Below are 21,841 nucleotides of genomic sequence, written 5' to 3'. Positions count from 1 at the left end.
CACCAAGACTGACAAAGGGCTATTACAGCCTTGTACTACATGGTGGGCATCAGTGTCCAAGGACTCCTGGCAGCTGTTATTTTTAAATAGATACATTGCTTCCTCTAGAACCTGCTGAGTAATGAAAAGAATATTAAACAGCATCCAAGAATAAATTTTGAAGGCTGTGATTCTCAAGTAGGATACAGAAGCAACAACATACAACATGCGATCTACTAACAGGATAATATCACGGAGAACTATATAGTATCACCAAGCCAGAAAGCAAATCCCACTACAATTTCCCCAAGAACTGAAACCCCACAATTTCCACAAATCACCTAATCATAGGAATCTAACAATTGTGAATGATATAATGAAAATCGAACTCCTTGTTTTGACTCTTCTCTGACTTTGATATACAATTCTGTTAGACTTACAATGTTACAATTGTTATTTCGCATAATATGACTAAACTTTTGCCCATATTTTAAAAAACAATTAATCAGAAATTTAAACTGGCTGTTTAATGGCCTATTCAGTTATTTTACTTATTCACTTCGACCTATTCACCCATCGACACTCCTTCTACAGCATAGGAGCAACCTTCATGGAGAAACTGAGTTTTCCTCACTACTTCGTACTGTGTTATTAGGCTTGACATAATTTGCTGGATGCTCACATATTTATAATACAAAATAAATTCTATATGGAAATTAGATAATGATGCAAACAAGCTCAAATCACGAGCAGGCTGTTAAGATATTATCACACACTTATGATTTCCAAAAGCTAAAAGGAGTTCGGAAGCATAAGATACCTCCTGTCCAAAATTATTAGAAAGCATCAAGTGTTCCAGGGTCAACATTTTTTCTTTTGGCCTGTGCTTTTGTAATGTGTATGATAGTTGATAGCCACCAACATTTTGAGGGTGGTACATCACATGAACTTACTTGGTTGAATGGCCGAGTCTCTGTGCAATAGGCCTTCTCAAGGATTCCTTGGGCATGGACGGCACGAATTACCCCCAATGCAGTACCATATCCAGCGGTTGCAAGACTGTTAAGTAAAAGCCATAGCAATCTCAACAAAATCAAATAAAAATGACATCCAATAGAAATTATAGGAAAGTTTATGTTGCAATACTGCAACATTTTTGGATAACTAACTGATGGAACATGCTTCGATAGCTTGATACAAATATAATCAGGGATCATGATGTCTGAGAAACAACATACCTCCCAGTGTTGCAATGAGTCAATATGGATATTTTTTTAGCATCTTTCAACTGACTTTCAAAGCAACTAGCTCCATAAGAACCAATTGCTTTGTTTGAGGCAACATCATCCTCAAGCATTATTTCAGCAGCTTCTATGTAAGCCTAGGACACCATTATGAAGAACCTAATGAATTTAAGATATAATAAGCAAATCTAAAGTACAAGACGAAAAAGCTATCCTACCTGAAACACAGCATTTGCTTCTGAGCACGTGGAAGCGGCTTTGACAATGATTTCTTTAAGTTTTGTGGCAGCGTCCGAAAGGTTCACAGCAGTTGGACGGCTATACATACATAAATGATGAATGCAAAATCAGCATACACACCAATTTGTGGAGTCAAACGCAGAAAATTTTAATTCAAACAAAGATTTGGTTTTATACGATCAACTAGTTAATGGTACTTGACTACTTGCAACAAACCTAGAGACTAGATATTCCAATTTCTGTGCAAGAAATGAAGCAGCATCATCAGCAGTCCCTTGGAATTTTTCTAAGTTAACAGCTTCCACGGCCAGAGAGAGGGCAGCTGTGATTGCAATTGCTGGTGCTCCACGAACCACCATTTCTTTGATTGCAAACCTGAATTAGAAGAAGAAATTGCTTAAGAAGGGCAAGTATATCGTCTAAAGATTGGAGAAAGAATGACAATCAGTTTTTCCTATAGTGACCAAATCACAAAAGACGAGCAGGTGAAAATGATTTGATTCTGGGCTTAAAACTACGTTATGTGACCAAATCATGAATTCAGTTCAGCATATTCTTAGTGACCTGAAGAACCAAATTCTTGATGAAATGGTGAATTCAATGGCTACTTATTCTGCAGAAAGCTGGAATACGCCTGAAGAAATTCAATTTACATATCACAATTTACACGCCTGGTTTAGATAGTAAGGTATAGCTTAACTTGAGCTCTTATTCAAAGAAATCAAATGCAACTCACTGGCAGATAACAAGTTAACACACGCAAATGGAGGCAAAATTACTCTAATGTATAATATGTATTCAAAATTTCTAAATAAACAACCAATGCAAAAATTAAAAAAATTAGGGTAAAATTATATATGTACCTTAGGCGGTGGTGGAGGTAGCAGCGGTGGTGCGACTAGTGGAGGTAGCGCGGAGGTGGAGGCGGTGTGCGCTGGTGGAGGGAACAACGCGGAGGTGGAGGCGGTGCGCTGCTGCTCAATTCGAACAATGCTGGTGGCTGGAGGGCGGTGAAAGACAGAGAAGAGCAGGGGAGAATTAAGGGCGGTGGTTTTCGACAATTCGTACAATGCTGGTGGTGTTTCAACTCGACAATTCGTACAACGGCGGTGTTTCAATTCGCCAATTCGTACAAGGGCAGGGGGAGAATGTTGGTGGCTGGAGGAAGGATTGAAGGCGGCCGGTTTTCGAAACCCCTGGTGGCCGCCGGTGAAGGTGACGGCTGTGGTGGAGGGAGAGAGAGGAAGGATTGAAGGCCGCCGTTTTTCGAAACCCAGCTCTAATGAAACAGTAAGGAATGAAGAAGGAATGAAAGAGAAAGAGAAAGAGAGGAAGGAGAAGAAGGTAGTCTGCGTTTTTTTTTTTTTTGAATTGGGTCCGGTTCAATTGGCACCGGTTCAAACCGGTGCCTTTTTAATTTTAGGCACCGGTTCAGGCCAAACCGGTGCCTTTTCTCTTCTTCTAAAATCCCGCCCATTTCTGGACCGGTTTTGGGCACCGGTTTAGCCTGAACCGGTGCCATATGGGGGGTGCCTAATGCTTTTTTTCTACTAGTGAAAGTACTTACTTGGATGCCTCGTACCTCTTTCTAATTACATAATACACACGTTAGTAACTTCAAGGAAAATAATAAATCAAACAATTAAATTAAATAATTGAAAGAGAGATTTGGGACCAAACCCTCAGAAATTAAACCTTTCACGTTTAGGGCGAAGGCAACTTCGAATATGGATAGGTGTTTCTAGATCTTGTGAATGCGAAATTTTGTATAAAAAAGCAAAGTAAGAAAGAATTGAATGTTTAAGAGAGATGAATGATTTAGAGAATGCTAAAGAATTAATGATTGTTGATGAAAACTTGCGAATGAGGAGAATTGGTGAGAATTGGTTTTTGAAAACGGAGTTTTTAATACGATATTTATAGAGAAAATCAGCCAAAAAGATAAATTAAACAAAACAGAGTCTGACGCTCAGAAAACAGGGCTGGCGCCAACCCTGGCTAGCTGGCGCCAGGCACCAACACTAGCGCCAGGAGCGCCAGGCGCCAGGCCTGGTTCAGGCGCCAAGGCCTGGGGTTAGGCGCCAAGCTTGATTCCAACGCGTTTTCGAAAATCCGATAAGTTTACCGTACTGGAGGATTAAATAATATAATTTCCTCGAAAATGCTATTTGATTTTGATTAAAACTTTGAAAAGTCAACAAAAGTCAATTTATCAATGCTAATTGAATTAGGAATGAAAAGAACCTTCTAGAAGACTAAAACCATTCCTGATTGCATTAGGAATGATAAATCATATTAGGCCCTCCCCAAGATCATTGGGCCGTACATAAAGCTCAAACCGGGCCCTGTTTGGTAAATTGGCCATAACTTCCTCAATATTCATCGGAATTGGGCTTATAATATATCGTTGGAAAGGTCTTTGCAAAGCCCATCCAACTACACTACTATTGGACCCATATCATGGACCAACCAAACTGGATTGACCGTTTTCTTAAAATAAAGTTTTCAAAAACAGAGAGAAGAGAAAAGAAATTAAAACTTTCCGCAACACTAGACCTTTCCACACTTTCGTTTCATTCGATTATGATTCGACGCGAAAGTTACTCATCACTGGGTTTGGTTTTGGGGAGACACAAATGGGTGTCTACACGTGGATATTAGACTTCAATTTTAATTTGGAATTATTTAACTTTTTTTTCGCCCGGAAATTAAAATTTCCTAAAATTTACCATGGTCCCTTATACCCACCATGAGTCCAATTTTCCTTTAAACGACCAATTTACCGATTTACAACTTGCACCGATTTCATTAAATCAAGCCTACCACGAACATTTCTAACAACATATAATGATCATATATGGTTCCAAACGGCATTATTTGACCCAAAGATGCATTTTCTAAAATCTAAAGGCTTTTCGACACCGGACCCCGAAACCTACAAAATTTCTCAAAATGCGTGGATATAAGCCTTCAATTTTTGTATTTTTTGACTTTTTTATGCCCGGATATAAAATTTCCGAAATGTTTACCATGTTCCCTAATACCCTCCGGGAGTCTAATTGGGTGGGTGGAACTATCCAATTTGCCATTAAACGTCCAAATTACCGGTTTACAACTTGCAACGATTTCATAAATTCAAGCGTACCATGAATATTTATGACAACATATGATGATTATATATGATTCCAAACGGCATTATATGACCCCGAAGACTCTAAAATTTCTCAAAAAGGTGAATACTAACCTTCAATTTTTGAATTTTTTTGACTTTTTTTGCCTGAAATTAAAATTGCCGAAATGTTTACCATGGTCCCTAATAGAGATGGCAATGGATCGGAGGTGGGTCGGGTGATGCTTTATCCACCTCCATCCACCAACGATCCATCCATATCCCGACCCATCCATCACCTAATTTTTTTTTATCCACATTCAATCCATCCATCATCGATCCATGGATGAATCGGGTGGATCGGGTTATAATTCGGGTGAAATAAATATATAAATATAACTTTTCATTTTCATAATTAAAATCAAGATTTGAAAAAAAAAGTGATCAATTTTATTAAAACTTTGATACATCTTTCTAATACTTGTTCCTTTTTACTAAATTAAAACAAATGTCAATTCCTAACACTACAATCAACATCAAATTATTAAAAAAGATATTTATTTTTATTTTTTTGTATATAAATTTAACGGGTGGATGGATGGGTCGGGTGATGGGTTGGATGTATCATCGTCCGTATCCGACCCGATCCGCCACCCAATCCGTCCATCATCCATCCGTCATCCGCTTATGTTCGGGTTTTCATCCATATATGTGGATCGGGTGGATGGTTATCCATCAAGTTTGGATGATATATCCACCCCTAGTCCCTAATACCCTCCGGGAGTCTAATTGGATGGGTGGAACCATCCAATTTGCCTTTAAACGACCAATTTACCGGTTTACAGCTTGCACCGATTTTATTAAATCAACACTACGATGAACATTTATGACAACATATAATGATTATATATAATTCCAAAAGGCATTATATGACCCTATTTCCAAGGATTTTCGACTCATAGCCTCGAAATCTCCAAAATTTCTCTAAAAGCATATATCTAGCCTTCAATTTTAGAATATTTTGACTTTTTTTCGCCCAAAAATAATTTTTTTTGAAATGTTTATAATGTTATCTAATAACCTTCGGGAGTCCAATTGGTTGGGTGGAACCATCTAATTTGCCTTTAAACGGCCAATTTACCGGTTTACAACTTGCACCGATTTCATTTATTCAAACCTACCACCTACACTTATGACATCATATAATGATCATATATGATTTCAAACGACATTATATGACCCCGAGATATATCCTCTAAAATCTCATTGATTTTCGACACCAACATTCGAAATTTTTTAAAAAGCGTGGATATTAGCCTTCAATTTTGGAAATTTTTTACTGTTTTTCGCCCGAAAATAAAAATTGGCAAAATGCTTACCATGTTTACTAATACCCTCTGGGAGTCTAATTGGGTGGGTGGAACCATCCAATTCGTCTTTAAACGGCCAATTTACCGGTTTACAACTTGTACCGATTTCATTAAATCAAGCCTACCACGAACATTTATGACAACATTTAATGATCAAATATGGTTCCAAACGGCATTATATAACCCCCAGATTTATCTCCTAAATTTTCAAAGATTTTACACCGGGCCCGAAGACTCCAAAATTTCTCAAAAAGCGTGGATATTAACCTTCAATTTTTGAATTTTTCAACTTTTTTTCGCCCGGAAATAAAAATTGACGAAATGTTTACCATGGTAAATAATACCCTACGGGAGTCCAATTTGGTGGGTGGAACTATCTAATTTGTCTTTAAAAGGCCAATTTACCGGCTCTACAACTTGCATTGATTTCATTAAATCAAGCCTACAACGAACATTTATGACTACATATAATGATCATATATGGTTCTTAATCGCATTATATGACCGCGAGATGTATCCCCTATAATTTCAACATTTTTCGACATCTGGCCCTGAATCCAAAATTCCGCAAAATGCATGGATATTAGATTTCAATCTTGCAATTTTATTTACTTTTTTTCGCCCGAAAATTAAAATTGTCGTAATGTATCTAATGGTCCATAATACCCTCCGAGAGTCCACTTGGTGTGCTACCATCCAATTTGCCTTTAAACAGCCGATTTACCGGTTTACAACTTGCACCGATTTCATTAACTCAAGCCTACCACGAATATTTATGACAACAAATAATGATCATTTATGGTTCCAAATGACATTATAAGTAGGGGTGAGCAAAAATTCCGGGTACCTGGTATTGGAATTGGAACCAGTAAGGAACCTGCGGATCCAGAATCGGAATTGGACCCGGTGGTTCCAATTCCGGGTAATAAATTAAGAAACCGGTTACAACCGGTTCCAATCTCAATTCTAAATTTTTTGGAGCCTGAACCGGTTGGGTACCCAGTTACCCAATAATTATTAAACTAAATGTATTTAAAAAACAAACACATGTTAGAATGTATTTAGTTATTAAAGTTAAAAAAATTATATTAATACTAAACATAAATAAAATAGCTTTATGTATATATAAATATAATTATTAAACGCGAAATATGAAAATGGATCAAAATATTGTATTAAAACACTACAAAAAATTAAGGTTTTTGCGACCGCCTCTAACGGTCGCAGAAAATAGCAAAAACGCGACCGTCAACGGTCTGTAAGGGGTGGTCGTTATTTACTTGGTCGCAAAAAATATTATTACGACTGTTTGACGGTCGCAAATTTATTGCGACCGTTTTTATTAATTTCAAAGACCGCAAGGGAAACAGTCGTAAATATAAACAATTGCGACCGTTAAAAGAAGCGATCGCAATTTCGGAAATTAGCGATCGCTTTTGGCCGTCGCTAAAATAAATAAAAAAAAAAAGTAAATTCGCCCCCATCCCTACTCTTCACAACCACGCCCCCCACCACCCAAGCCAACTCCACCCACTGCCCCTTCCTAGCCAACCACCTTTACCCACCACACTGCACACCTCGAAAACATCACCCAGCCACCACGAAAACCCCAACCAACCACCACGAAAACCCCAGCCACCACATATATTAAAATCAAACAAAATTAACCAAATTGAAATTAACGAAAATGAAACACAAAAATAACAATAATAACAAAAACCAGCAAAAATCAACCCAAAACACATATAAAATCAAACCCAAAAAAAAAAAACCAAATTGAAATTAAACAAAATCCACTACAAGAAATAGGCCGATTTCCGACGGAAGTGTTCCTCGAAAATCCGTCGCAAATTTCGAAATTTCCGACGGAATATAAATCTGTTGAAAATTTTCGACGCTTTTCAAACAGTTCCGACAGAATTTTCGTAGGACAGTATATTTCGACGGAATTTTCCGTCGCAAAAGGTATCTGACAGGGGGAGGTTTTGGTTTGGTATATTTCTTTTTCTCTTTTCTTTTATTTTTGGTGTGTTTTCTTAGGTTAGATTTCTTGCTTTCTAGGTTAGTTTTTATTGCTTTCTTATATTTGAAAAATACAAAAAAATTGAAAAATAAAAAATCCAAAAATATGTTCCAATGAATTATAAATTATGCTTCCCTGTGCCCCTTACTTGAGAAAATTGTTTTGATTCTTGGTATTTGATGATAGACATTGTGGATTAGTTGATCATGATTTGATGCTTGATTGCCCTGAAACCTTTACATGCGTCAATTTTGTCCAACTTCTTGTGAATATAGTGCTTGACTAGTTGATTTGGTAAGGAATGTGTGATATTTCCATAGTTCCTGGTATGTCAATGAATTTGAGTATTGGTTTGCAACTATAAGTAATGTTGATATGATTCATTATTATGCACATTGTGGAGGATGAAGGCATTTGTTCTTTTAGGTAGCCTTCAGATATTGTAGATACATTTGTTCCCTTCTTGCTACCCATGTTGTTGCCTTGATATTTTGTTGTTTATTAGCCACATTACAAGCCTATTTTGCCCCATTGGTTACTAGTCCCAAGCTTGGCTTGGGGGAGCTATTAGTGAGTGAGGTGAGGGAGTTTGTAGTGTGCTTATTATTTGCACAACTTGGGTGGGCTTTTGAGAAGTTATTTTGTTTTTTATCGTGTTTATTTTTGATGAGTTTGAAAGTTATATTTTCTTGAAAAAATAAAGTATGATGTTATGAAGAAAAAAAGAGAAGTTCAAAAAAAGAAAAACAATAAGTGAACTTCGAAAGAAAAAAAAATGTTCAAATGTTCTATTTGGAGGTTGATCAAAGGAAAAAAAAAAAGAGCTTCATTGAAAAAAATTCAAGTTTGAAAAATAAAGTTTGTTTATTCACTCTATTACTTCATTATTATATCTTATGAGTGAAATTGTAAGAGTTGGGTTTATTTATTATGATTGGAGTATATTTTGGTTGATGTTAGAGTTGGTTATGTAGGAGATGTTGATCATTAGTTATTTTTTATCATGGGTTTTATTAGGATATGGCTCCTTTAAGCATAGCTTTTCTCTCACTTATTCCCAAATTTATCCTACCCTTTACCCTAACCTTACATTACAAGTTTTAAAGACCTTCTGACCTTTGTGCATAGAATTGTATGAATGTGAAAGTGTTATTTATCAATGCAAGTTATGATTTGACATATTTCGAGTCGACTAGTAGGATTGAGCGTTCATTGTTTTATACACACGAGAGTGTGAGTTGGGAGGGCATTGTTCACATAACTGGGTTGGATGGAGAGCGATCGAGTATATCTTTTACTCGCCACAAAAATGAGAGTTGAGTGCGTGAGCACTAGTCTTGAATTCTATATGCTCTTGTGGTTGCTCTATTTGACAATTGTTAGGGAAGATTGGTAATTAGATGGATTTGAGTAGTTGATTCTGAAACATGTTTATTTGATTTACCCTAGATCGTTGTGCTTGATTTTTATTATTGGGGTGAAGTATGTTTTATATGTTCATTGATGAGCTCTTTGCTTAGGGACAAGCAAAGGTTTGGCTTGGGGGAGTTTGATGTGTCTATTTTATATAGTATTTTACCCCCGTCCCTTGGTCATAATTAGTAGTGTTTTTGGCTCTTTCGAACCACTTTTATTACTAATTCGTGTTTTCTAGTGTTTTCGTAGTTTTAGTTGTATTTTACAGGAAATTGCATTCTTGGAGCATTTTCCCGGGCTTTATGGATCAACTACGGAAGCTAGAAGGACACGACCACTTTTGAAGCCCAGGATCGGTGAGAGCCGATGATTAAGGGCTCGGTATAGGTGATACCAGGGCATTTGGACCGAGTATTCAAGACCCAAAGAGGCTGGCGCTCGGAGGCGCGCCCGGCTGGGCGGGAGAAGCTAAGGTTGGCGCCCGGTGACGCGCCCGGCCGGGCGCGAGATTAGTAGTAATGAGCAAAAAAGGCGCGCCCGATCGGGCGGTGCCTCGCCCGATCGGGCGCGTGTTATTGTTAGGAGACGATTAGCGTCGCTTTAATTTGTTTTAGTTTAGGATTTTTGTACGGAGTATAAATCCTCGCCCGATCGGGCGCGTGTTATTGTTAGGAGACGATTAGCGTCGCTTTAATTTGTTTTAGTTTAGGATTTTTGTACGGAGTATAAATACTCCTCCGTAATACGATTTTAGGATCTCTTCTTCTTCCCTTTTTACTTTTTCTTTACTCTCTTAATTGTTCTCTTAGATTTCTCTATCTAAAAACCTTTGTTCTTAATTCTACTCTTAATTCCAGATTTATTTTGGTAACGATTCCTCTTCTCTTAATCTTAGTTATTTATTCTATTCCTTTAATCATGTCTTATTTTATTGCTTTGATTTGTTTAGTTTTTAATATGTGTGAGTAGTTTTATTTCTAGGGTTTGTGGGGATCCATAAATAATATGAAGGGGTAATTTGTTGTTGTTAATTATCAATGCTAGATTAATTTCCTATTGATTGATTTAATGCTCTGTGACTAGATTTGCGCAGATCTTTTATGCATGAGTTTGACAACATTGATTCGAGATTCGACAGATGAGAATTAATGTTTAGGTCTAGTTTCAATAGGTAGATTAATTTATAAATGGTTAAGTCGAGATTCGACAGATGAGATTTAATACCGGTAAATTAATTCTGTGATTGTAATACGTAGAGAAAGCCCTTTACAATCTGGTTAATTGATGCATTGATGATTGACTATTATTGATTATTGGTATTGCATGATAATTTCTTATTGAATTGTTTTAACGTTTTACAATTGAGGCTTGTAAAAGTATAGCAACATTAAATTGATGAATCGAGCAGATGTTAATTTGATATTAAAGGCTATTTTCAATAAGAACTTAGATCTAGTAAATTGCGAGAGCCTGTTAGATCTATGTTGATTAATAAATTGCGAGAGCCTGTTAATCGTGTTATTTATGCAATGTCAATGATTGATTACTATGTTTTACCCTGGAGTATTATTTATTGGTGAACCTATGCCCTAGATCCTTTTATTCATTGTTTTCTCCCTACTCTTAATCTTCGTAGTTTAGTTTCCTTTAATTACAATATATTGGTTACTTTATAATCTGGATTATTTTAATTAATTAGGAATAGAAAGACTCGTTTCTCTGTGGATTCGACCCTACTTCCCTATCTACGTTAGTTAGAGGATTTAGGAATTACTTTTGATTAGGGGATACGACTTTACCCTGTCACCTGACCCAAATTAAACCCGACTTTTTATTGACCCGACCCAATTTTACCCGACCCAAAAATTCAACCCGGTCTGTTACTAACTCGACTCGAAATTAACTTGTTATTGACCCGACCTAAATTCAATCCAAATTATTCCCGACCCGATTTCAAATCACCTTAAATGCAATTTAGACCACCTTAATTATTATTGTTGATCAAATCATTTTGTTTAGGGAGACCAATTGGTCCAAGCCAACAAAAGAAAGGAGTATCATCCTCAAATTTAAAATTTAAGAGTTAAATATATATAGTATATATTTGTTGTATGGTCAAAGGAGATAATTATCTTCCTAAATTAAAGACTATAGTTCCCTATTATATTACCATATATATTAGAGTCAAAGGATTGATAAAAATAATAATTATCTATTTATAGTTAGTTGAACCCGAATATGACTTGACTTGGAAATGACCCGACCTGATTGTAACCTGCAAATTATTGACTTGAACATAACCCGACTTGAACCCGAGAATGACCCGACTTGATCATAATCCGTAAATTATTGACTTGAATCGAACCCGACTCAAACTTGAGAATGACCCGACCTGATTCTAACCCGCAAATTATTGACTTGAACCGAATCCGACTCGATCCCCAGAATTACCCTACCCGTTTTAACGCGTGAAAACCCGAATTAAACCCGACCTATTGTTCACCCGACCCGAATGTACCCCGACCCAAACCCGATAAGAAGTATGACCCAACGTGACCCGACTCAAGCATGACCCAACACAAACCCGACCCGCATAGTTTATGAAATTAATCCAATTCGACCCGAACCGAGTTGACCCGACCCATTCTTACCCACCCGTTTACCCGAATTGACAGCTCTAATCGCTACCATAAACCACCTAGATTATACGTTTATTTGACGTCAAAAACAAAAATTATGCCAGTTATTAAAAATTTAAAACAGCGTATGGCATAAATCGAAAGAATTGTTGAAAGGAAATGGCAACGGGAAATACGCGCGAGAGCAGATCATTAGATGAATTATTGGAGTATATGATTAATGATATGTATTACAGATTTACAGTAATTTAAAGATTGCTTTTTTGTTTGTCTAATTAGATGAATATGAAGAGCAGTTGGACCTCTCTAGTCTCTACCACAATAATTGATTAAGAATCTTAGTGACGTGGGGTGTCAATGGTTCGTTCATCATTATAATTTTTGAAATTTTCATCATTTGGATCTTAATTTTATGTCTTTCTCGGAGGAAGTGAGTTTTAAAAAATCGTGCACGCGTTAGGTTAGGTGGATCATAAATGGAAAACCTTCTTCATTTCACCTTATCAATAATTTTTAGAGTAGAAAAGTTAAAATTTAGGTGAAAGCCAATAAACCTTGACGAAGATACTCAATAATAATGTCCAGTATAACTTAGAATATACTCTGTATTTGGATTGGGACTACTAAGCTTGATAAATACTCCCTTTGTTTTTAAATAGTTGCTCCATTTCTCCTAAAATTCCGTGCATGAAAAAAGGTGTAATTTCAATGAAAGAACAAAAGGAAACAAAAAATTGTAACCTTGCTAATTCACAAACAATATAATTGTAATTTCTATAACATTTCCAGGAAGTTACCTAATAGAGAACAATTAAGATGGGTAATATCAATGATCAACTACTCTCATCTTTGTCCATCCTTTTTTTTTTTTTTTTTTGATGAGAACCATCTTGTTCTTAGTTTAAATCACCAGAGATAACACTCTTTCTCTTATCATCCAAAATAACGAATTATGTCGGTTTTCTTTCATATATGAAGATGGTTAGTTTTTCTTTAATCATGGAAATATTATTATCTCAATAATTTTTTATAGGATGAAATGTTGAATACTCTTCATACTAAATCCATCTAGCTAGAAATTGAACGATCAACAAAAAATAATCCTTTTAATAGTTTCATAATTAAACATGAGCATAAGCTAGCTAGGATTGGAAAGAAAAACAAAAAATAAAAAACGTAAATACAATGATTTCACAATAAATCTTGGTAAGCCCTATTTGTATATATATTTAGGGATGATAAATATCACTGAATTTTACTAAAAAGGCAATTTTATTTTATTTGTATGAACTACTTATTCAGGCGTTACTAATTTAGGGGTTACTTACTCATAGGTAATCCTTGACCAAACGAGTAACCCATGAATAATGACCCTCTACAAGTAATCTGACCAAACTAGTAACCCCTGTAATGCGGTGTGACTAGCTACATATAAAAAATTAAAATAGAATAAAAACATGCATAAACATAATATCATTACATAAAATTATAATACAGTACTCTGTATATAGATTGATTGAAGGATCGATTCAAGAAACCATGCATACATGATAAAAATGGTTACAAAACTTATGAATACTGCAGCCTCTGACGAATAGCATTAGTTAAGCTATCTTGAGTACTAGTTAATTCATCAGGATACAATGGCATCTTAGCAATAATATTCTGAAATACAACCTCATTCACATGTGATATTGTTGCATAACAAATTTCCAAACGTAGGTCTTTCAACACATTCATAACTCTTGCTTCCGGATGATCCAAACCCATCGTTCGAGCTCGAATTACCACTTCCTTTCCTATCGATTTCACTTCAACTTCAACCTCTATTGGCCATCCCTTAGTAGTAGGATGATGAGGAAGCAGATCTTGTAAATGTGGGGAAAAACTACTATTAATAGTACTTACAGATGGCCGTTCTTGAAGTTTCTCTTCCAGATTTCTTACAGCAGATTTCAGCTCGTTGATGTAAGTGACTGCATCTGATAGCAGAGATGCTTTATCCATCTTTGAGACGTAGGGAACCACTGAGCGTAGCGTGTAGAAACATTGGTTGAGCTTGTTCCTCCTTTGCCTCTCTGCCTCTACATGATTGGTACGCTGCGCATGCATTACAGGTGACGTCACAACTTTGCCATCAGATCTGGTAAAAATTGAGAAGGCGAGCTCAATTAAGCTCCTATCTTCTTTGATCTCATCCATGGATCCGATTTCAATGACTCCACCTGAAGCAACAGGTACAAACACCAGGGTCCGAACATAGTGCTGCAAAGCCACCCTCGCCCTCTCACAACCCGAGTTATTGATCAGCCACAGATAAGACCCTGAAGTCATGGCTTCCCCAATTACAAGATTGTAATTGTCCTCAATAATTAGGTGTTTTCCTATTGAATTTGCATAAAACCATTCTGCATCTGACGTCATAACAATCTCCTCGTCTAGGCTGCTCCTTATGGAGCAGCTTCTCAAGTAACCGTCGGAACATGCTAACACACGACGGCTACTGATGTTGCTAGCCGCCGGTGTTGTCATCATGTTCTCGACACCGGGTGTTGTTTGCCATAACATAGCATATAACAACCCTTGCCTGCTCTCTACTATAGTTTGGAGGCGTTGTTGAAAGGACTTTGATGAGAAGTTTATTTGTGGATTAAAATTTAGGCAATCAGGTGAGGATGAATTGGAAGGAGATGTAGTGCGTGGTGCCATAATAAGAATCTTAATAATATTATGATCAAATAAAAATAGATCTAATATATAAGGAATTAATGATGGTATTAAGGAAATTTGATTACTTACATATAGCTAGATAGATAGATATAGAATTGTAAATCAAATAGAACTCTTAAATGATATGATGAGGAAGGGATGAAATAGATAGTTCATACTTCGTATATCTATTTATATGGATGCATCATGCATGCACCAAAAAATATGTGAATAATTTTCTCGTCTTCACACTGATTTTACTTAATTACGAGTAGTATTCATATTGTTGACTGATAATTCAAGTAAATTAACTATTGACTAGACGATAATTGTTACTTGTATAGTCATTATTCCATGCAATCATGCATGATCATGTCTCCATTGACACTATAGTCGTGTCACTGTTTCAGTACAGCCATCCTTGTCAATTGACATCAATTTTATCAATATCCTAAATCAAATTTGTTTGTGAGTGGTAAATGATAAGTAAAACTCATATGTGATAAGCAGAGAAATAGAAAGAAATGAAAAGGTAAAAAAGGAAAGAAAGAAAACATTATTTGTTGCAAATAATTTGTAATATTCATTTAATTCAGGTTAATGTTGCAAATGAAACATTAACCTTAATTACAAGTTTTCACTTAAAAGGTCATTTTTACAAGTGAACACTGCCGATGCTCCAAGATTGACCACCTCACAAGCTCACGTACACAAGTACCCCATACAAACAAAATATAACTTAAAAGGTCCTTTTTTACAAGTTTTTACTTAAAAGGTCATTTTTCAAAAAAGTTGATCATTTAAAAGATCTTTTTTCACAATTTTGTCTAAAATACAATAAGATTAGGATAAATTGACAAAATTTGAAACATAATCTTGTGATATCTTGTTAGTTTATATTTTCACATACTATTATTAGAGAAATAAAGAATTAGAATTATGTACTATTATCAAATGTGAGATCCAAAAAATTTTCACAAAAATTGTCCCCATTGTAGTTGTTATAATCATATAGATTATATAACCGTTGAATTATGAAAACGTAATTTCATCATTAAATTTATAGGAAGACTTTTCAATGGCTACAATGAAAATGTAGTCATTGTAACTATTTTAAATCTTGACCCTTAGAATTTTACAGATAAATCTAGTTCGTCCATTTAATTCTTTAACATAAAAATATAACCGAAAAAAACTATTTGTATTTGTTACTCAAAAATATGGTTTTCTGCCATTTATAGTTTCTCTACCTCCTGGACATCTCCATCGATCAAATATGCATAAACACAGATGATTATGTAATTAGAATTAATAAAGTATAATTGGATTTTTCCCCACCCAAATTGAACATTCATCGTCATCAAGGATCATCCTGCCTTAAAAAATAAATCACCCCACTCCCATCATCCCATGTAGTACATGTGACTATGTGGGGAACGGTAATCTATTGTCATAAGATAGTAATCGCAAATGAATGAATGATAAAGCCAACAAACTAGATCTTAGCTCTATTTGTTTTTTCTGGGAAAATCTTGAAAAAAAAAATGCAATTGCTAATTAAGAAGAAGGGAGCAAAGCAATGTACAGAGTAAGATAGACTGATGGAAAATTGGAAACTAAAAGAACGTGAACAGGAAATTTCCCGTTTTTTTTTAGTCAAACTATTTTTTTGGTTTAAACCACAAAGTCATCCAATTTAAGGTTTGGATTAGTCAAAAATTAATGAATGGTTGAGATTTGATCTAATATAATGACTATAACAATTTTATTGTAGCCATTTGAAAACTATCCTAATTTATAATTCCACCCAAAAAAAAAAGCTTTGATATTTGGTTAAGTTTTCAACCATTTACAAAGCAGCAGCTTCATAAAAACTACAGAGATCAAAGGAAGTGAAGGGTAGAATAGAAACTGAACTATTTTCTAATAGCAGTATAAAATCAAATACTTATACTTCAATAAACACCGTAGATGAGTATTATTTGTAAAATATAAAAATATTCCAAAATTGCAAAAATATGAAACGAAGGTAGTAAAAAAAAATGTAAGGCTGTGATTTAAACATGACAGGTAACGGCTACAAAAATTACGTGGCTATTATAAATATGTCTACATTTATGCTTAATTGATACTCCGTAATAACTATATTTGTAAGTGATCAATATACTACATGTATGGGTAATCTTTTAGGGATCAGATCGAGAAAGTGGTGCGTTAATGCGTTTAATAGTACTCCATAGAAGATTGGCCAATGTCCCTGGCTTCCGGCCAAGCTATGTGACCTATGTTGTGACGAAGCAAGTACACATCAGCACACATATAATGTAGGAAATACATAGGAAGTAATTATCATTGAATGTTTAAAACGTGAAATGCATGGTAACCTACTACTCCGTATTTGATAGGCTGTTATTGTTGATTGTTGAAAGACTTGAAACAATGACACTTAGAAAACTTGAAATTAGGGGCCAAATTTTGTGACAAGTCCGTGTTTCTATTTGATGGCAGCATGGTATTATCATGAACGACAGGGAAAATCAGAAGCTTTGTGCTAATTTTCAATTTCCAATTTCCTGTTTTCTTTCAATTAAGTCAAAATAATCAAAAGATGCTTACGAATTAACTTGGACATGCACCGTTGTATAGTTGTATGCACTTGTCAATGTGGTTTATGCGCAAGTGAGTCGTGCTTAGCTAGAATAGGCTAGGAAAAAGTTATGTCTAGTTAATAGGATTACTTAAATATAAACCTCATGTACAGATTATGGACCATAACCACGTGTTAGACAAACTGAATTAATTAAATATTGCAATTATTTATGATAGTTTTAAGAAAAGACAAATATATTAAAGCTTTATTAAATTCCAATTTGCCTCTTCTTTCTTTTGCAAGCGAGTAGGAACTAGGAAGGTTATTCAAGCACAAGTCTGGAGCCCACATATAAAATATGGACAACTCAATCATCATCAACGTAAGTAACTAAGAACTATCAATTTGGGTTCCACTAGTTTGACCATTGGAGCTAGAAAATACAATTAGGTTGCTTAAGCAAATTTGCTTGGAGAAAACTTACCAAAAAAATTGCTTGGAGAAAAAATGACCCAAAAAAAAAAAAATAATCAATAAAATGAAATATAAAACGTTAATTAAGGAGGCGTGATTCATTTAAATTGTATGCTAATAGCTAGCCATTAGAGTTCAAATTAACTACAATGACAATTAGCTAAAAAATTTATATGACATGCTAAGCTAATTGTCAAATTAGCTTGTCATTGGACTTGTAGATTTCACACAATTTATGGTGAGTAAATTACCTATATCGAGTAAATATGAACAAAACATTTTTCAAATAAATAAGAACCGATTGTATAATTATACTTTATCCATCCCAGAATAAGTAGGACGTTGGACTTTTTCACTATTTATGTATTAGATTTGACCATAAATTTTTACTAATATAATAAAAACATACATATATTGTCACATAGGTATTACTTTAAGGAAAATTCTATACATAACACTTAGGGCTACGTATAAGCATTAAAAATACTCTTGATAACTGTTTAAATTTAGAAAATCGTGACAAATTTACACTAATACACTGATCTACGAGTGTTTTTGTCATGAATTTCTAATTTTATACAATTTCCAAGAGTATTTTTAATTATACCATTACCCTTAATTTAATGTTTAATTTTTTTTTTTTACGTACTATTTATAAATTAATTTTTATTAATATTTAATTATATAAAACAAAAACAAATTAGTAGATTGACATATGTGTACAGCTGACTGTGTTATTTATTGTGCGACAGTTGAAGTGCTCAAATAAATGACACAACAGCCTATCAAAATAAACAAGAGGTTCAAACATCAAATTTGGATTGTTAAAGTTAGGTCGAATCGAATGTTTGGCGAAAAATAATTGTAGCGCCATATATTCCATTTGGATGTGGTCCATGAACTTCGAGTACAATTAATATATTTGACCCAAAGAAATTCACTAATAAGCCCAAAAAGAGGATATACATTTAATATATTTGGCCCATAGAAATTTACTAATAAGCCCAAAAGGAGGATATACAATTAATATATTTGGCCCATAAAAATTCACTAATAAGCCCAAAAAGAGGATGAATTAATATATTTGGCCCATAAAAAAAGTAGTAATGTCATTCGTTCAGAGCAACTGAGCAAGTGGTTCGATATCAAATTGTTGCCTAAATTGCGCTATCAAACTATCAAAGGAATCAAACATTTGATCGAAGGCACCAAAAGTAACTAAATTCGTATGGTCTTTAATTAAGCTCTACATCATTCAAACTTGTCTGAGATCAACCTTGCTAGTTGTTTTGGGTGTTTTTGTCCCTCGAGAGAGTTACAGCTCCAAGACTGATCCGACTGCGCATATACCTGCAAAACAGCGGAGACTTCGACGATCAAGTTAGAACGTGTAGGAGAATGTGAAAAAGGTGAGGAAAGTAAAGAGGATCTTTTCGGATTCTGAGATCAGGTGTTTTCTCTGATTTAAGATAATGTAAGGTATCTTGTAATAAATTGTAGGTGTCCCCAAAATAGGGGTAATCTCCCTATTTATAGGTTCATTGGGAAATGTGTCCCTGTTGGGCTGCGTCAAATTACGACTTTCTCGGGATTTTGGGCCCTTGAAGGCCGCCTTTTCTCCCAGATTCTGGAGATGACACGTGTCAAACGGGGATTGGTCTAATCCGGACTAATCGGGGCATAACACGTGTCACGATCTGATTGGCCCACGTGGCATGGTAAAATTACCCAAAACACTAGTCCTTGATTGATCAAAGTTATAAGTCAAATTCATGTCCCATCACAATTAATTAATTTTAATTATTTACTTTCTATTTAAAATCAGTTGCTTTAATACTTATTAATCGAATAAGGTTAAAATTAACGATCTTGGATACTTTAGAAGGGAAGCTCTAACCACTTGAGCTAATCCCTCACTCTCACCAAAACAAGTGTTAACTTGTGGCAAGCATTGATTGCCTCTTGTCTATGCTTTTTTTTGCCAATTCTCTAATTTGAAATAAATATGTGTTGCCACATATTCAAAAGCCATTTTTTTGCACTTGACTTCCCTCTTTGTCATCAAATAGACAAGAGTGTTTCACGATTCGATGTCAAAACATTGAACGTAACTATAAACCTTTCAGGAAACTTGATTTAGGTAGTCAATAGACATATCACTTTTAAAAATAGCATAAAGAATTTGTTCTCACAATAGATGTGCCATAATTAACCATCTCCAGATCTCCCATCATTTAGGGTTTGTTCACATTTACTGAATCGAATTGAACTGATGATTGAAGTTGAACTGAACTGAACTGATTGGAGCTGAACTGAACTGATTGGAGCTGAACTGAACTGAACTGAACTGAGCTGAGCTGAAATGAATATTTTATTAGAGAGGGAAATTAGGAGCTGAACTGAACTGATTAGAGCTGAGCTGAACTGAACTGGACTGAACTGAAATTAAATAAATGTGAACAGGCCCTTGGTCTCATTCTTTCAATATAACCAAACAATTGTCATTTTAATTTTTACATGAAATCAAGTAGTCACTTTTACCTTCCTCCTTTTTACCTTATACAGTCATTTGCAGTTAGCCAATTACCATGGTACGAAGTAACAAATTACCCTGTATATTCGAACCTCCGTGGAAAAACAGTGCCAATGTTTCATATGTTCATATAATCATTCAAATCTCTCACCAATTTTTTAAGTAAATGATAAATGCTGGAAAAATGGCATTAAATTAGATCAGCCTTAAATTTGCTCCACACCAACCCTACATGGTAATTTATTAACATTTCTTGTCTTTTTTCTAAATTTGCTCAATTTGAAGGAAACCAATTAAACCTAAAAATGTACAATTGAAATATTGCACTTCTTTGCCTTACCAACAAAACAAATGTTACCTATGAATATATGATTAATGATACTCCCATTATTAGTTATGCGCCCACAAAATTTAGGTCCTAATCTATTTATTTTTCTTACCCCCCCTATTATTTTTGTCCGTTGCTTTTTCCTATCAAGTATCAACACTTTAATTCACATCGTAGTCATTTATTTACTACCTCCGTTAAGTTTTATTTGCGACTTTGGGGTATTATTTGTGAGATATAAAATATTCCAAAGTTGCAAATAAAACTTAACGGAGGTAGTATTTAACATTGCAGAAAAACGATGAATTATGCTAGAGTCGTTCAGTGTGTAACACAACTATGCATTAATGTTGAATTGGATTATTGCACTCGCCATTTATTAAATGTTTAGATAGTTTATGATTTATTCATCATGTATATGCTAGTAGGAATTAGCTAGAATCAAACAGTTTGTGAAAAAAAAAAAGAAATACAAGCCTTGATGATGTTCCATGCATTCCAAACATTTATGCAATGGATCAATGGACAACAAAAGACGAATCAACCTAGATCTACAAATCATGTTCTCAACTCAATCAAGCCATAATAAACATTAAAAATCATTGACAAACATATAGGAAAAAATAAAATATGGTGACCTATTAGATGAGCAAGATGTGATTGTAATTTGGCGTTATGTAAAGAAATTAGAAATTTATTGATCTTATTGTGAAACCCTAATAAAGCTAAGTCAAGATTAGAAGAAGGGATTGATCAATTAAGTAAAAATAAACAAAATTATAATACAGAGTGGTGGATTTCATCTAATGTGACTCAGTTGATCATTAAAGTCTTAAAAGGTGATACAAAGTCTAATATCGTTTAATTTACATCATTTATCTTTTGTGAATCACGCCGCACAACAATTTTACGGAGTAGAAAATTGTAATCAAGTGTGGTGAAAATGAATTAGAATGAGTCCATATATAAAGGACAAATAAAAAGTGTTCATTATAAGCAGCAGTTGAAGATAGACAGTAGAAATTCTGATCTGGATCTGATCAACCCAAAACATTATTGGCCAAAAAAAGAGCTGAAAATGTATGTATATGATTGAATGAAACTGACAACGCTCAGATTTGGTTCCTTTACTCTCAACTTTGTGCTTTTTTAAATTTTCAAAGCAAAATGATGGAGCAATCATGAAA

At 34.8% G+C, this 21,841-nt stretch overlaps 2 protein-coding genes across 2 annotated transcripts; both read right to left on the bottom strand.

Moving 5' to 3' along the window:
• Positions 1-239: 239 nt before the first annotated feature.
• LOC145606063 (methylthioribose-1-phosphate isomerase-like) lies at positions 240-1,822 on the bottom strand. Its single transcript, XM_081662127.1, has 6 exons — positions 1,680-1,822; positions 1,442-1,541; positions 1,218-1,360; positions 933-1,038; positions 800-802; positions 240-320 (listed from the first exon to the last, which is right to left on the bottom strand). Exons 1-6 carry the CDS (start codon positions 1,820-1,822, stop codon positions 240-242), a joined length of 576 nt encoding a protein of 191 aa, XP_081518253.1.
• An 11,680-nt stretch (positions 1,823-13,502) lies between these two features.
• Positions 13,503-14,868, bottom strand: LOC145579492 (transcription factor bHLH14-like). Its single transcript, XM_081636741.1, has one exon. It carries the CDS (start codon positions 14,727-14,729, stop codon positions 13,590-13,592), a length of 1,140 nt encoding a protein of 379 aa, XP_081492867.1. The 5' UTR covers positions 14,730-14,868; the 3' UTR covers positions 13,503-13,589.
• Positions 14,869-21,841: the final 6,973 nt, after the last annotated feature.

The sequence above is a fragment of the Chenopodium album genome, chromosome 2 (genome assembly GCF_948465745.1).
Source record: "Chenopodium album chromosome 2, dcCheAlbu1.1, whole genome shotgun sequence".
Classification (NCBI taxonomy): domain Eukaryota; kingdom Viridiplantae; phylum Streptophyta; class Magnoliopsida; order Caryophyllales; family Amaranthaceae; genus Chenopodium; species Chenopodium album.
Note: the sequence above shows the minus strand (reverse complement) of the source record. Positions and strands in the feature narration are given on the sequence as shown.